The sequence below is a fragment of the Quercus robur genome, chromosome 9 (genome assembly GCF_932294415.1).
Source record: "Quercus robur chromosome 9, dhQueRobu3.1, whole genome shotgun sequence".
Classification (NCBI taxonomy): Eukaryota; Viridiplantae; Streptophyta; class Magnoliopsida; order Fagales; family Fagaceae; genus Quercus; species Quercus robur.
This window is the reverse complement of record NC_065542.1, coordinates 10531042-10544456: the sequence shown is the minus strand read 5'-3', so window position 1 is coordinate 10544456 and position 13415 is coordinate 10531042. Positions and strand designations below refer to the sequence as shown.

Below are 13415 nucleotides of genomic sequence, written 5' to 3'. Positions count from 1 at the left end.
TACAGAGCCGTAGCCTCCTTCACCCAATTTGTCCTCAAAACCTTTAGACATCTTTCTAATTTCTGAGTATGAGTACCTAATTGGCATGAGGTTAATTTGGCTTTGCAGAAATTCTTCAACATTATCATACATTGATAAATGTCTCTTACGCCACATACATATCAAAACAGCCACCACACAAGGAGTCCCCAAGACAATTTTTGCTGCAAGGTGTAAGAATACTGTGCAGGAACATCACATAAACAACTATTAGAAAACAAATTTGTTGTAGCATTACTGTCAATTTTTTTTTTTTAATTTTCACGAAAATAACTTTTTTATTTTTATATTTTGGGTTGTTTTCTTTTTTATCCTTATGTTTTGAATTTTTTTGAATTTGGTTTTTAATCACAGTGATGGAAACTACTTGTGTAGTCAATTGTTTACACAGCAAAGACAGTTACTAAGTTGTAAAAAATGGACCAAAAAAAAGTTCTCTCCATACTCCCGCTAGTACCTTTCACCCTCTCCTTTCCCCTGACCTAACATCTCCGCCCACTACCACCTGCACTCACCCATCCACCCCTTCATTCCGCCCACCTCATCCCCCAACCACCTCTTTCTACATCATCTTTCATCCATCTCATCCTCCAACCACCACTTCTCTGCATCATCCACCCCACATTCTAAGCTGTCAACAACATCCCAAATCTGCCATGGAGGTCTCTGACCTCATATCACGCATAGAAAAAAGTTTCCTGTGAAGAAACCAGAATAGAGCTCCCTCCAAGCCAAGCTTCCATAACAACATCCAACCTTACCTTCCTCGCCAAACTCATCACCAACAAAGACATAGGACCCACCTATGTCAAGGACGTGGTCCTTAAAGCATGGTCTCTGGTCTAACCCAGGACGTGAAACGTATAGTCAAGAACATGTTCATGTTTTCATTCCACCACGAAGTTGACGCGCATAGAGCCTTTCACAGACGGCCATGGTCTTGCAAGGGTGGACACCTCATCATTAAAAAATGGAGCCCAGATATCACCTGGCAAGAAGTCGACTTTTCATCATCAACCTTCTGGGTGCAAGTCCACGGCCTCCCCACGTTGTGGAGTATGGAGGATAACCTGAAAAGGATAGGCTTGCGGCTAGGGAAAGTCATAGAAGTGGATCTAGTCAGAGAACCAGGCGGCGTTTGGAAAAAATTCCTAAGGATTCGAGTTGATATCCCAATAGAGAAGCCCCTGCTCCCAGGCTTCTTCCTCCCACGGCCGAACAATAGTGACTCATGGATCGGACTGAAGTATGAGAAACTAGCTAATATTTGCTATAAGTGCGGAGTTATCGGACATGAGGAAAAATCATGCACAAATACCCTCTTCCAAATCCGAAACCCCTACGGTGCAACATTCAAAGCAGCTGGACCATTGCTCCGTCCCGGTCATAATAGCCCACCTCCTGGAGTTTCCAAGCACCCAACCAGTGACTCTAACGTGGCCTCAACCGTACTTGAAATGTCACCAGAGTGTGATAACAACTATGTGCAAGACAGTGGTCCTGGGGCAGCATCGTTAGCAACGTTAGCACCTGAAATGTCGTCGGAGCAGGATAACAGCTCTGTGCAAGGCAGTGGTCCTAGGGTAGCATCGTTAGCAACGTACAATACATGTCCTGCACAGAGTACCAAACCATAACCTACACAGAGTACGTGGCACCCTCACGACATTCCCACCTCCACTACCTCAGAAAGTACGGAAAGTACTATCCTAATGTCTCACACCCAAGTTGAGCTAGAAGCAATACGGGTGACACCTGTACCTCACACCAAGTCCGTGACACCTGTACCCCACACCAAGTCCACATCTCAAGCGAGCCCTTCAGCCAAAGCTTCAGCCCAATGCCTTCGAAATCTGATCCGACTAACTCCTGTCCAAGTGGGCCTAAGGCCCATAGAAGAGCACACACCATCCAACCCAATCAACAACCCAATCCCATTCCTTCCACCGTCCCCAATAGATATTTCAGAATCCCTAAATACCCAATCTCCCATTTACCCCACACCTCTATGTTCCAATGCCACTGAAAAACTCCAGGATCCCCAAACCCAACCCCTCACTCCGCTACACACAATATCATTTCCACCAAATCCTCTAAAAAGGAAGGTCACAGAAAAAGATCTAAACATCTTCGCCAAACGTCTGAGAAAGGCAATTAGTGGACATGAACCGTTATTTTTCAATCTGGAGACCGCTGCCCTCATTCCACAGTCAAGCCTAGAGCATTCATTCTTAAGGAGAATAAAAAAACAGAGGATGAAACCCAGAACCGTAAGTCTTTCTATCATTTGTCTTCTGAAGCATGCTCACACATCTATGCTAACCCCAATTCATCTACTACTATGGCCGAGGAGGCGGGCCTTATCATGCCCCCACCATCCCCATGAAACTCCTCAGTTGGAACTGTCGGGGCATCTGCAACGCCTTGACAGTTCGAGCCTTAAAGGCTTAAATAAAAGGGTCTAAAGCCGATTTAATTTTCCTGTCTGAAACTAAAGCTACTGTAAATAGAATGGATAATGTTAGGAATTCTATCAAGTTTGATCATACGTTTGTTGTTGAGGCTAAGGGCAAAGCTAGCGGCCTGTGTGTTTTATGGAAAGCTGGGCTTTCGGTTAAGGAAGTAGAATTCAGTAGAAATCTCATTGTTGTCAAAATCAGCGACACTGTCTGCGAGTGGCTCATGGTGGGCTTTTACGGCCCTCCGTATTTTTCAAAAAAGAAAAAAGCGTTGGAATGTCTCCTGGCCCTGCTTGAATCCCACCAAGGACCTTGGATGTGTTTTGGCGACTTCAACTTTATGCTAAATGAAGATGAAGCTCTGGGAGGTAAAAAAGGCAGTAGCTCTACCAACTATCTCAAAGAATTGATGTTCGAAGTTGGTGCCATTGACCTTGGATACTCTGGTGGTAAATATACTTGGGCAAAAGGCAAATGGGGGAATGCCTTAGTCAAAAGAAGGTTGGACAGAGGAATAGTCAATATATCATGGAGGTTAGCATACCCGAAAGCAACAATGACCCATCTGGGTGCCATCAGCTCCGACCACGCACCAATTGTACTCGACACCAGCCCTCTATCCACCTTTGCTCACCGACCTTTTAGATTTGAGGTTGCATGGCTAAGGGATGAACGCTGCTCATCGGTAATCGATAGTGCTTGGAATGAGGAATGTCATGGCTCTGACTTCATCAAGTTATGCAAAAAACAAGCTACCACCAGAGATGCGCTCAAGAAGTGGAACAAGGAAGTGTTCGGTCGGTGCTAAGACAAGATAAATTCCAAGATCCAACAAATCAATGCCATCCAGAGAGAGCCTCCTTCAATCCATTCAGGGGATTTAGAAGCTTCTCTTCAAGCTGAACTCTCAGAATGGCTTCTCCGGACCCAAGCTCTATGACGCCAGAAATCAAGAGAGCTCTGGCTGAAGCTAGGTGACAAAAACACCAAATTCTTCCACTTCTCCACAATCATCAAAAGGAAAAGAAACAGCATTGATGCATTACGGGATGATAACGGAGTATGGATTACAGAGGGCAATTCCATTAGAAATGCGTTCCTTATACATTTCAAGAACCTCTTTCAGCAAAACGTGGCTGACTTTCCCCCTCATCTTGGGCACCTTGTTCTCCTATGTATCACAGAGGACGAGAACTCCGAACTCAGCAGAATTCCCACTCCGGATGAGATTAAATCTATATTTTTGGCATGCAAGATCTCAAAGCCCCCGGTCCAGACGGCTTCCCTGTTATATTCTGTAAGAAATGCTGGCCTACCGTCAGCGACGCCGTCATCAACGCTGTCATTTCCTTCTTCACAAGAGGGACCATGCCTAGAGAGGTAAACTGTTCACTCATTGTCCTCATTCCTAAAATTTCTAACCCCTCTACTGTAAATCATTTCAGACCTATAAGTCTTTGCAATGTGATTTACAAGATTATCTCAAAGTTGTTAACGGCGAAGCTCAGACCTCATCTTGATAAAATTATCTCCTCGGCGCAATCCGCTTTCATCCCTAACATATGGATAGCCGAAAACCAAGTCATTGTTTAAGAGATCCTTCACAGCTTCAAGTCCCGAAAAACCAAGCCAGGTCTTATGGCGATTAAAATCGATCTCCAAAAGGCTTATGACAGAGTTAGTTGGAGTTTTATTCATGCTGACCTTCTTCACCTTGGTTTCAATGAGGTTTTTTCAAACTGGATTCTTAGCTGTTTAACCTCGGTGTCTTTTGAAGTATTAGTCAATGGGGGCAAGTCTGAAAGCTTCAAACCAAGCAGGGGGCTTAGACAAGGCAATCCACTCTCCTCCTATCTTTTCCTTTTGGGGCAAAAAATTCTTTCTAGAATGCTAGACCATGAACTAAGGCAAAAAAGCATCAGTGGAATAAGAACCAGCAGAAGTGGCCCTATTATCACACACGTGATGTACGCGGATGATATTATACTATTCTCCAAAGCTTCAAAAAAAGATGCCACAACAATTGCCCGAACCCTTGATAAGTGCTGCCTTTGGTCCGGCCAACAAGTTAACAAAGAGAAGTCTGGCATCCTTTTCTCAAAACACACCTAGAGCAACATATGGAGATCCTTAAAAAGCACTCTCCAAATGAAGTCTCTCAAAAAGATTCTATCTACTTGGGTGCACCACTCTTGTTGTCCAGAGCTCCTGTAAAAGACTTCGCATACATCCAATCTAAGCTCGAAGCCAAACTCTCAGGGTGGAGGAGTAAATGCCTCTCTTGGGCTGGAAGAAGAACCCTCATATGCTTGGTTGCCCAAACCATCCCTAACTATGTTATGTCCACTTTTAGCATCCCTAAAAAAGTGCGTGACAACATTGACTCCCTTAGTAGAAGATTCTGGTGGAATCCTAAGAAACCAGGAGGTAATTTTCTTGCTTGGAGAGCATGGGACAAACTTTGCTATCCAAAGAACCATGGTGGTCTTGGTTTCAAAAAAGCTAAGGATATCAACAATGCATTCATTGCTAAGCTTGCATGGATGATTGCCTCCAAGAGGGATAGCCTATGCATGAATATCCTAAGAGCAAAATACAAAGTATCTGAGGAGTGGTTGTACTCTGATCCCCCCAACCGTGCCTCCCCCATTTGGAAAGCTATTGAGCAAGCAAAGAAAGTCATTATTAAAGGAGCTTGTTACACCATTGGTAATGGTACCTCCATTAATGTCTGGAAGGACCCTTGGGTCCCCTGGATAGAGGGTTTCATCCCTACCCCTAAAGTAGAGGAGTATGCTCAACTCCCAGTCTTTGCTTCTCAGTTAATTGACATCGACCTTCATTGTTGGAAGCATCATTTAGTCAAGGAGTTGTTTGACCCCCCAATCTGCTCGGGCCATCCTCTCCATCCCTATCCCCTCTAATCCTTTCCCTGATAAGCTCATATGGACACCGGACCTTAAAGGGCCCTTCTCAGTCAAATCAGCATATCACACTTCCCGCACTCACCTCCCCACCTTAACCCCCATTGGCCTCAACTGGAGTAATTTTTGGAATTTGAATGTTCCTGAGAGACTGAAAATGTTCCTTTGGAGGATCGACGCAAATTCGCTTCCCACAAGGCAAAATCTCCAGACCCGCCTCCATGTAAGTGACCTTTCTTGCATCTTCTGTAAGGATAGCACTGAATCTTCTACCCATCTCTTCTTTAACTGCCCTGCATCAAGATCCCTTTGGTTCTCTGTTTGTTGGGGTCTCAGAACTGATCTTCTAGCTATTTCTCAACCTGAGGATATTGTTAAATTAGTGCTGAACCCTCCAGCACTTCCTAGCAATGATTCAGGTAAAGGTCATGTCCCTCTGCTCTTGGCCTTAACACTTGAAGAAATTTGGAGAGCAAGGAATTTGTCCCTCCATCATAATTGCCATTGGGATATCTCCACATCCATCAGACTGGTCCATTCTAGATACTTTGAATACACTGCAATCTCAACCCCCCCAATTGCTCCCCAGCACCCCCCATGCGTGCAAGCTTGGTGCCCACCGGCCTTAGGGTGCATCAAGATCAACGTGGATGCTGCCATTTCAACCTCTCAAGCAGCTATTGCAGTAGTAGCTCGCGACTACTGCAGTGTACCTGTCAAAATCTGAGCCAGATTGACAAAGAAAACTCCCCCCCTCCAAGCGGAAACAGAGGCATTACTTTGGGTAGTCCAACTTGCAAAAGTGGAAAAATGGAGCCATGTGATCTTTGAAGGAGATGCCAAGATTTGTTTCGACGTTATCAACACCCCCAGCAATCCTCCTCCTTGATGCATCCACACTCCGCTGCTTAACATCCTTGCTCTTGTTAAGTGTTTTGTTTCCTGCACTTTTGTTTGGATTAGTAGAACTTGTAATGGTGTAGCTCACCACGTAGCTAGTTTCTCTTTACTGTCTCGTTCAGCTTTCTTTTTCTTTTTGGATAATCTGCCCCCCTCTTTGCTGCATTTATGTAAGGCAGATTATCCCCCTGTTCTTTGTTTCTTCAGTAATGCATTGCAGTTTATCAAAAAAAAAAAAAAAAAAAAATTTGTTTACACAGCTATCACGCTTAAAAGATGACATGATTAATAAAATAAAATAAAATATTAATTGGCATTAAAAATAGCTAAGATCCACGTAAAAAATAAAAAAGAAATGTTATAATTCCTCAATTTTAAGAAAATAAAAAAAAGAATAAAATGATTAAAAAAAAAAAAAAGGGCCATGCTCCTGGAGCAGAGGAGATGGTTAGGATAGTGAACTTGAAACGCGGAGCATGAGCAGCTAGCTATTGAGCAAAGCCAATGGTACTGTTTTAGTAGAGGTTAACTCATTTTTAGGTGCTGTACATTCTAGAGGAGACTTAACTTATTCTTTTGCATTTCATATTGGTGATCACTTTTATTCACGTTAGGACAAGTTATTGACATGTAATTATTATGTAGACTTCCATTCTTTTGTGATAAGTGATCCTTGTAATTATTCATAGAAGCCTGACTTACTTTAGGAGTATCTTTAATGAAATTATTATGAAAATTTATTCATGTTGGTGAGAATTCTTTGGATTGAATTGTTAAAAAAAAAAAAAAAAAAAAAATTATAGGTACTTTTGGGTTGTAGTTTTCTCATGTTTGGGAGTTGGGACCATTTTTTAGTTTAGGGGGTGTCAAAAGGGAAGCACAACATATGTTATTTCCATGTTAATGCAACTAATATTTATGTCTTGTTTGAATGTGTAACTATTTTTAAGCACATCCATTAAATAAATAAATAAATAAATATTTTTAAGAACAATGTTAATGAATCACATGCTAAAACAATTTGAAGAAGAGATCGGGTTATTACTGATGTTCTGTACTGTTAAGACCCAATTGACCCAAAAATCTGCAAGAAATTCATTATAAAGGTAAAATTACTTTTTGTTAACAAAAAATGAATTGCTAATTAGTGAAATAAGTGACATGAATGACTTGAAAATTCTACGGCCTAATAAAATTGCATTAACAACTCTCATTGGGCCATGCTTAACAGTAAATATAAACAAAAAAACTAGTTGACTTTATTGAGTAGTATTACAAGTACTACAACTTTTATTACATTAAGCTAATAAACTAATGTGTTATCAACTATAAAGAAATAATTCAAATATTCATTTATGAGTTGTTGAAACTTATCTATTACATTTATTGTTACATCAATTTGTAAGTAAAATTTGTAATACTTGTAGCATTTTCCGACTTTATATATGTATATCAGAATGGTGGCAAGAAGAAGAAGTGTTCAGCCAAAGAAACAGAAACAGAGTACAAGATGAACTGCAAAGTAGAAGAAGAAGAAGAAGAAAGGCACTGCAAAATAGAAGAAGGAGATAAACGACTGTAGTTTCTTAAAATTGTTACTAAACGACTTGTAGCTTAGATTAGTTGCAGTTGTAGATAAACTGTTAGTGGACACACACTTAGCACGTGAAAGAGTTAGGTAGAGGATTAGTTAGCTGGTTAGTATGGTTTATCCTGTTATTTCCTTATATCAGCTAGCATATAAAGCTTGTAATCCTTTTGATAATATATATATATATTCTTCAAAATTAGGACGTCACTTTAATTGAGAGGAGCCTGATTAGAATTTGCACCAGACTAGCCGTTAGTCAAAATTTCGATCCAAACAATAGACTTATTGAATGAACCGTTAATCAACAAACTACAAATATTATTGTTTTCTTATTCATGTCTGGCTCTCTCCCCGAACCACTGAGATTAAGTCTCTCTCTTTCTCTCTCTCTCTCTCTCAACACCATGGCTTTGCGTCTTAAGAACCAGATGCTGAAACTGTAAACGGCTTTGCAGCAAGCTTGCGTAACGGAGAAAGCCGAGTTGAGTTTGGTCGACCATGACCCACTCCAATCGGCTTCTCTCTCTGCTCGGGTACGTCACAGAAAGCTCCGATCCTGTTCTCTCTCACGATTTTGAAGTCTGATCGCCTTCTCTCTCTCCAATTACGATCTCTCTCATGACCGTTCATTTGGGTTGTTTGACTTTTTTTTTTGTTTTTGTTTGAATGGGCTTGATTTGATAGTGTTTGTGTGTTTGATCTGAATGAGTTGTGTTTGAAAGAAATAATAAGGATCTGATTTCTAAATGGGTTGATCTGAAATTGAGGAAGAACAGGGGAGAAAAGAAACAATGTAACACCAAAAAAGTTGTTTGCAATTGGGGACCTTTGGATTGGAGTAATTGGTGTGCTATGAAGCACGGGTGCGTTTCGAGACTCGGATGCGGGTGCGGGTACGGGTGCGGGACTCGGCAATTTTTGAAAAAGGTGGGTGCGGGTGCGGCGGGACTCGGCGATTAAAAAATTATTAAAAATATTTTTAATATATTACTAAGCATGCTTTTTTATATAATAATAATAGAAAACTCATATTATAATAATAATAATATTAATAATAATAGTATAGAAATAATAATAATAAAATAAATAGATAATAATAAGTAAAACAAAAAAAAAACAAAAAAATAGGAGGCTCTCACGGAGTCACGTGTAGCTTCCCATTAAAAAGGAAAAAAAAAAGAAAAAAGAAAGGAAGATGTGGCTCTCACGTTTGATCAGAGAGGCAAAAAACCAAAGAAAGAGTTTTTGTACTTACCAAAAAAAGAGAAACAGAAGTTACAGACCACTTCAAAAAAAGAAAAAGAAAACAGAGAACAACTTAGTAGAACATGAAGAAGCAAAGATCCGATCAGTCCAGTCCAGAAGTTTTTTTTTCCTTACCGGACGATTGCTTTTTTCCGGCCGAAACACGCCGATACGATCCGATTTGGCCCGAATCGGCGCAAATCCGTCCGGTTAGGCGCGAATCGGCTTGCGTCGGAGCCGAATCGGCTAGAGTCGGCGCCGATTTGAGCCGCGTCGGCGCGAGTCTGGAAATCCACGTGGCACGACGCGGCATGACGCGGCACGGACGCGCGGTCTGCGGCGTCCCTCCCGCGTCGCCGCGTCGGACGCGGGTGCGCTGGGTCCGGAGCCGCGTCCGTGCATCCCAGTTGGTGTGTGACTGAGTTTTTCTGTGAAGGATCGATGAAAATGGTGGAAGAGCTTGGGAAGGAAATTTGATTATCAGGACCTCTGGATCTGATATCATATTAAATTACCGAATCTTCCAAAATCTTAAGCTATTGAAATATAATAAATTTAATCATTTAACAAAATACTTCTAACATCATCAATAGTGCAATTACTCATGCAATTCTATTTTCTTGTCCATTCTATATTAATTACTATCCTTCAAACAATTTTTTTGAGATAGAAACCTCACCTGCTACTCCTGAATCTGGTCCATAATACAACCATCCTATATTTTGGACTAAGTAATACCACCATTCTGCATTATATGTTTCATAGCTATAGCTCCATTCTGCATTTTTGACAAATAAAAGAACAACATCAGCGTTGAGAACTACAAAATTAAATTTGGTCATTATACGGAAACTATAATAAATATTCCCTAACATGTCAATCACACACTAGAATTGATGGCGTACGCACCAAGAAGCTATCTTCTTAAGAAATTTGATAATTTTTACTTTTCATTTCCTCAAGCATAAAAGTTTGAGATCAATCAACTGCCCAAGTATATGGTTATTCCTCTACTTGTGTCATCATCACTTCAGGCACAATTACTCATACAATTCTATTTTATTGTCCACTTTATCTGACCGTTCAAACAAGTTTTTAAGATAGAAACCTCACCTAGGAGTTGATATAGGATACGTTCAAGCAATCCTGCTTTGACAAAAAAAGAATAACATCAGTTTTAGGAGAACTTAAAATCAAATCTAGCCATTATACCGAGACTTGAATAAAAATATCCTAGGATGTCTATTATGGATTGTGTTTGCACCAAGAAGTTTGGTCTTATAGAAGTTTAATAGAAACAATATATACACGAAATGGTTAGTGAATGGTGACAGTGGAAAAATGCAAGAATCATGCAAAGAGAACTGATGGTCAACATGTAAATGGAAAGTGTTATGGCCTTTCTCGCTTTATTTACCCACCAGTACTGATGCATTGAACACGGTTCGAATCATTGAGGTAGCAGTAATCGCAGTCTCTTGCGCAATAACTTTCACAATTTCTTTCGAGCCATGAAAGCTCAAAACCATATACCAATTCATTGTGGACGTCCTTACAGGAAATATTTGAATCATCACTTCTTGGCCACGATGTCCGAAACATCTTCTCTACTTTGCACGACTCCTCCACTTGGGATGCGATGGTTATACCAACTTTAAGATATCTATACCTCTTGGAATCAGATATAGAAGAAGATTTGTCATTATAATTGCAAGTAGAAGTGTCCAAATACAATGGAGAATTCACTGGTTTTTCACAGCTCATCAAAACCACACTCCGAGATAGTTCGAGATCCCGGTAATTCACCTCTGTCCCCTTTCGCAGATAAGTGTCATATGGATAGGCGCCATATCTGACTAAATTTGTTGGCGAAGTAATTGTCCTTGTGCATACTCGAGTCTACAATCCGGATTGTGTAGTTGTTGTAACTGATTTCCTGTACGTAGTATTTTCCTCCAAATAAGGATAGCAGCACCGTGTGATTGTTCTCACACGAAAGTTCATACCTTGGGTCCCCGCAGTTTTCTGGGTCGGTCTTCAATCGAAAAGGAAAGCTTATGTTGTGGATATTCCCACAAGAAGAAGCGGAACAGGTATGATTAACCATAGCAGTAGGAGCACAGCAAGTTGGATGGACTAATACAAGAACAATAAGGACAGTGAGTCCTACAGTAGTGAACGTCAATCCTCTTGCCATTAAGGTAGAGAGAGAGGAATATTTCCACTTGTACATACTAGAAAACTTCCACATACAGCTGTAGACAAACACAAAAAAAAAAATTCTTTCTGTGGTCTTCACTCTTCAAAGCATCTTCAACATTAATAAAGTAAAAAGTAGAGTTCCCAGCTGAAGAAAGATGAAGCGCAAGTTCGTGGTAGTGGAACAGTATCAACCTTAATATATAGAGCAGTGCACCAACAATATTTGGCGTCAGCACACATACGTCATCTTGATATATTATTTGACAGTTATTAAGTTTTTTTTTTTTTAATTATTATTTTTTTTAGAAGATTTTTTTAATTATTATAAACATTTAGTTAAATTACTAACAAATTGCACACGTGGCCATAAGAAAGAAATTATGAAGGCAAATGTAACCGAATTCTCTCCCAAAATTTGCAAAATAACATATTTTAAGTATGTAGCATTTTCTTTAAAATCGTGCTTTAAAAACATTATTGTAGTACTTAATAGTTAATACCCTAACTTAACTGAAATTTAAGTGAAATTAATCGAATTTTGAAAACATAATTTTAATATTTAAAATTGTATTTTCAAAAAACAATTTTAGAAAAAAAATAATACATTTTCAAATAGTATCAATTTAAATAATTATTAATAAAAAAATTATTTTACAAAATTCTGTTATGGAGCATTTGTTAAGTTCTACCGTGCACATCATACATAGCCTCCCAAGTTCCCAACGGTGTATTACATATTTGATGTTGATCATTAGCACATAGCCCAAGTTGTTGGAAAATGATCTTACCCATGTATTGTGAGGTTTCTGCTGCTGCATGTAGCGGAAACATGAGATACTGGCCACCTAGTGTGTGTTGGCTTATATTGGTGGCCACACCATATATAACACTGTATTGACTCTTCCTTTTTGCTATTTTGACAATTATGAATGTGATGTCCCAAATTTGATTGGATAATGATTAAGTGTGTGTTGTGTGTATGATGAATCTCACATTACGCATATATTGGGTTGATCTGAATTTTATTAATAACTACCATGATTTTGAAACCTGAACCGTTCAAAGAACCAGAAAAGAGAGGTTCAACCTCTTTGAGCTTAGATTGGGGTTCTACTAAGGTCCAACCATGATGTGTCATTTAATTTTTTATTAAATTTAATTCATAAATTGTGTTTATATTTTTTATTAAATTTACTACATAAATTGTGTTTATATATATAATAATTTTCTATATCTTACTAGCTTAATGGTTGACATGCATATGTCATCCTAGAGAACCCAAGTTCAAATCCTAGTGCTGACTAATTTCAACAAACATCATATGGGCAGAACCGCAACCAAAAAAAAAAAAAATCAGCCTTTGGGTTGGTTTTCAGTTAATTGGGTCAGACTGCCCAATTTCGTCTAGGTATGACAACTACAATGAACCTCAATTTCGAATGTTCTTTTATATAATAAATGTGGCTAGCAATTTTTCGAGGATCGTTACAATGAATTAAATAATATTTAAAATTTAAGAACACCCTAGAACTTTTTTATTTTTTATTTTTTACAGTCATAATAATGGGGTAGGGAAATTTAAACTATGATTCTCCTAATTAAGAAGATGAATTGTATCACAAAGATACAAGGCTTTTGACAAAACACCCAGTTTTTTAATATTATACAATGCTTATGTACCAACGATTGGTAACATACCATTAACTTTATTTGCCCTCTACGAATATAATCCTGCTTACAACAAAATAAGTCATACTTTGGCACAAGGGGAGGTTTTATTTTGCTGCAGATTGCTCGAATTTCGATCAATCCTTCAACTGATTGGGTATCAAATAGCTTTAATCAATTAATTCTTGAAACATGCATGATGAAAATGTAAACAAAAAGGGCGTTAAAGATTGAATGTATTATTAGGATGGAAAAGCCGGTGTGAGCACTTGGAACAATCCACGTTAGGTGAAACAGTGAATGGTAGGTTGGTTAATTCCAGAAAAGCCCTGGCACTTGAGCATTTGGATTTATTTTCTTGGCTGTTCACTTGATGCAGGTACAGAC

At 39.4% G+C, this 13415-nt stretch overlaps 3 protein-coding genes across 8 annotated transcripts in view; 1 reads left to right on the top strand and 2 right to left on the bottom strand.

The window, feature by feature from the left end:
- LOC126698107 (rust resistance kinase Lr10-like) overlaps positions 1 to 13415 on the bottom strand; it is a 144189-nt gene that overhangs the window by 102556 nt on the left and 28218 nt on the right. The window lies entirely within an intron of this gene.
- The window catches only part of LOC126698100 (rust resistance kinase Lr10-like), a 96141-nt gene that overhangs the window by 74598 nt on the left and 8128 nt on the right, over positions 1 to 13415 (top strand). The gene's annotated exons all lie outside the window — the stretch shown is intronic.
- Positions 9787 to 11415, bottom strand: LOC126698112 (uncharacterized). The gene is made up of 3 exons (XM_050395129.1): positions 10580 to 11415; positions 10272 to 10304; positions 9787 to 9936 (listed from the first exon to the last, which is right to left on the bottom strand). The coding sequence occupies exons 1-3, from the start codon at positions 10920 to 10922 to the stop codon at positions 9800 to 9802; spliced, it is 513 nt and encodes a 170-aa protein (XP_050251086.1). The 5' UTR covers positions 10923 to 11415; the 3' UTR covers positions 9787 to 9799.

Bases quoted from the DNA above. Each gene is read 5' to 3' on its own strand.
- LOC126698112 (XM_050395129.1), bottom strand. From the start codon at position 10,922: ATGAGCTGTGAAAAACCAGTGAATTCTCCATTGTATTTGGACACTTCT. The intron at 10,305-10,579 runs GTGGGTAAATAA...TTGTCAAAGCAG, and splicing joins TGTTCAATGCATCAGTACTG to GATTGCTTGAACGTATCCTA. The intron at 9,937-10,271 runs GTGAGGTTTCTA...TCAAAAATGCAG, and splicing joins TATCCTATATCAACTCCTAG to AATGGAGCTATAGCTATGAA.